The 317-nt window shown below is 65.3% G+C and overlaps 1 protein-coding gene across 1 annotated transcript in view; it reads right to left on the bottom strand.

The window, feature by feature from the left end:
• The window catches only part of CUX2 (cut-like homeobox 2), a gene marked incomplete at its 3' end in the record, with an annotated part of 10,783 nt that overhangs the window by 6,844 nt on the left and 3,622 nt on the right, over positions 1 to 317 (bottom strand). Inside the window, exons 9-10 of the mRNA XM_009873577.1 lie at positions 185 to 243; positions 4 to 56 (exon numbers count right to left, since the gene is read on the bottom strand). Coding sequence (XP_009871879.1) covers positions 4 to 56; positions 185 to 243 — 112 coding nt within the window. The remainder of the gene's footprint in view (positions 1 to 3; positions 57 to 184; positions 244 to 317) is intronic.

Raw genomic sequence — 317 nt, forward strand, 5'->3', positions numbered from 1 at the left:
CACTTGCCTGGGGGAGGCTGCAGCTGGCGGAGGCCACCTTCATCGCCTTCAGGATGCTGGGAGGGAGACAAGGGGGGTGACTCGGCAGGCATGGCTTTTCGGTGCCGTCAAGGGTGGGTGCTGGTGGCACCCGGTTGGCCAGGGGACGGGCTGGCAGCAGGCAAGGGTGCTGGTTGAGCCATACCTCAGCTCCGTTTTGATCTCCTCGTAGTCCGCCTGTGCCTGCAGCTTCTCCTCCAGCTTCTGCGGAGCAGAAGGAAGAGAGTCCTCGCACACCCGGCATCGCCAAACCCACACCGCCCCCTTCCCTGGCACCC

Source organism: Apaloderma vittatum, unplaced genomic scaffold (assembly GCF_000703405.1).
Source record: "Apaloderma vittatum isolate BGI_N311 unplaced genomic scaffold, ASM70340v1 scaffold26207, whole genome shotgun sequence".
Classification (NCBI taxonomy): Eukaryota; Metazoa; Chordata; class Aves; order Trogoniformes; family Trogonidae; genus Apaloderma; species Apaloderma vittatum.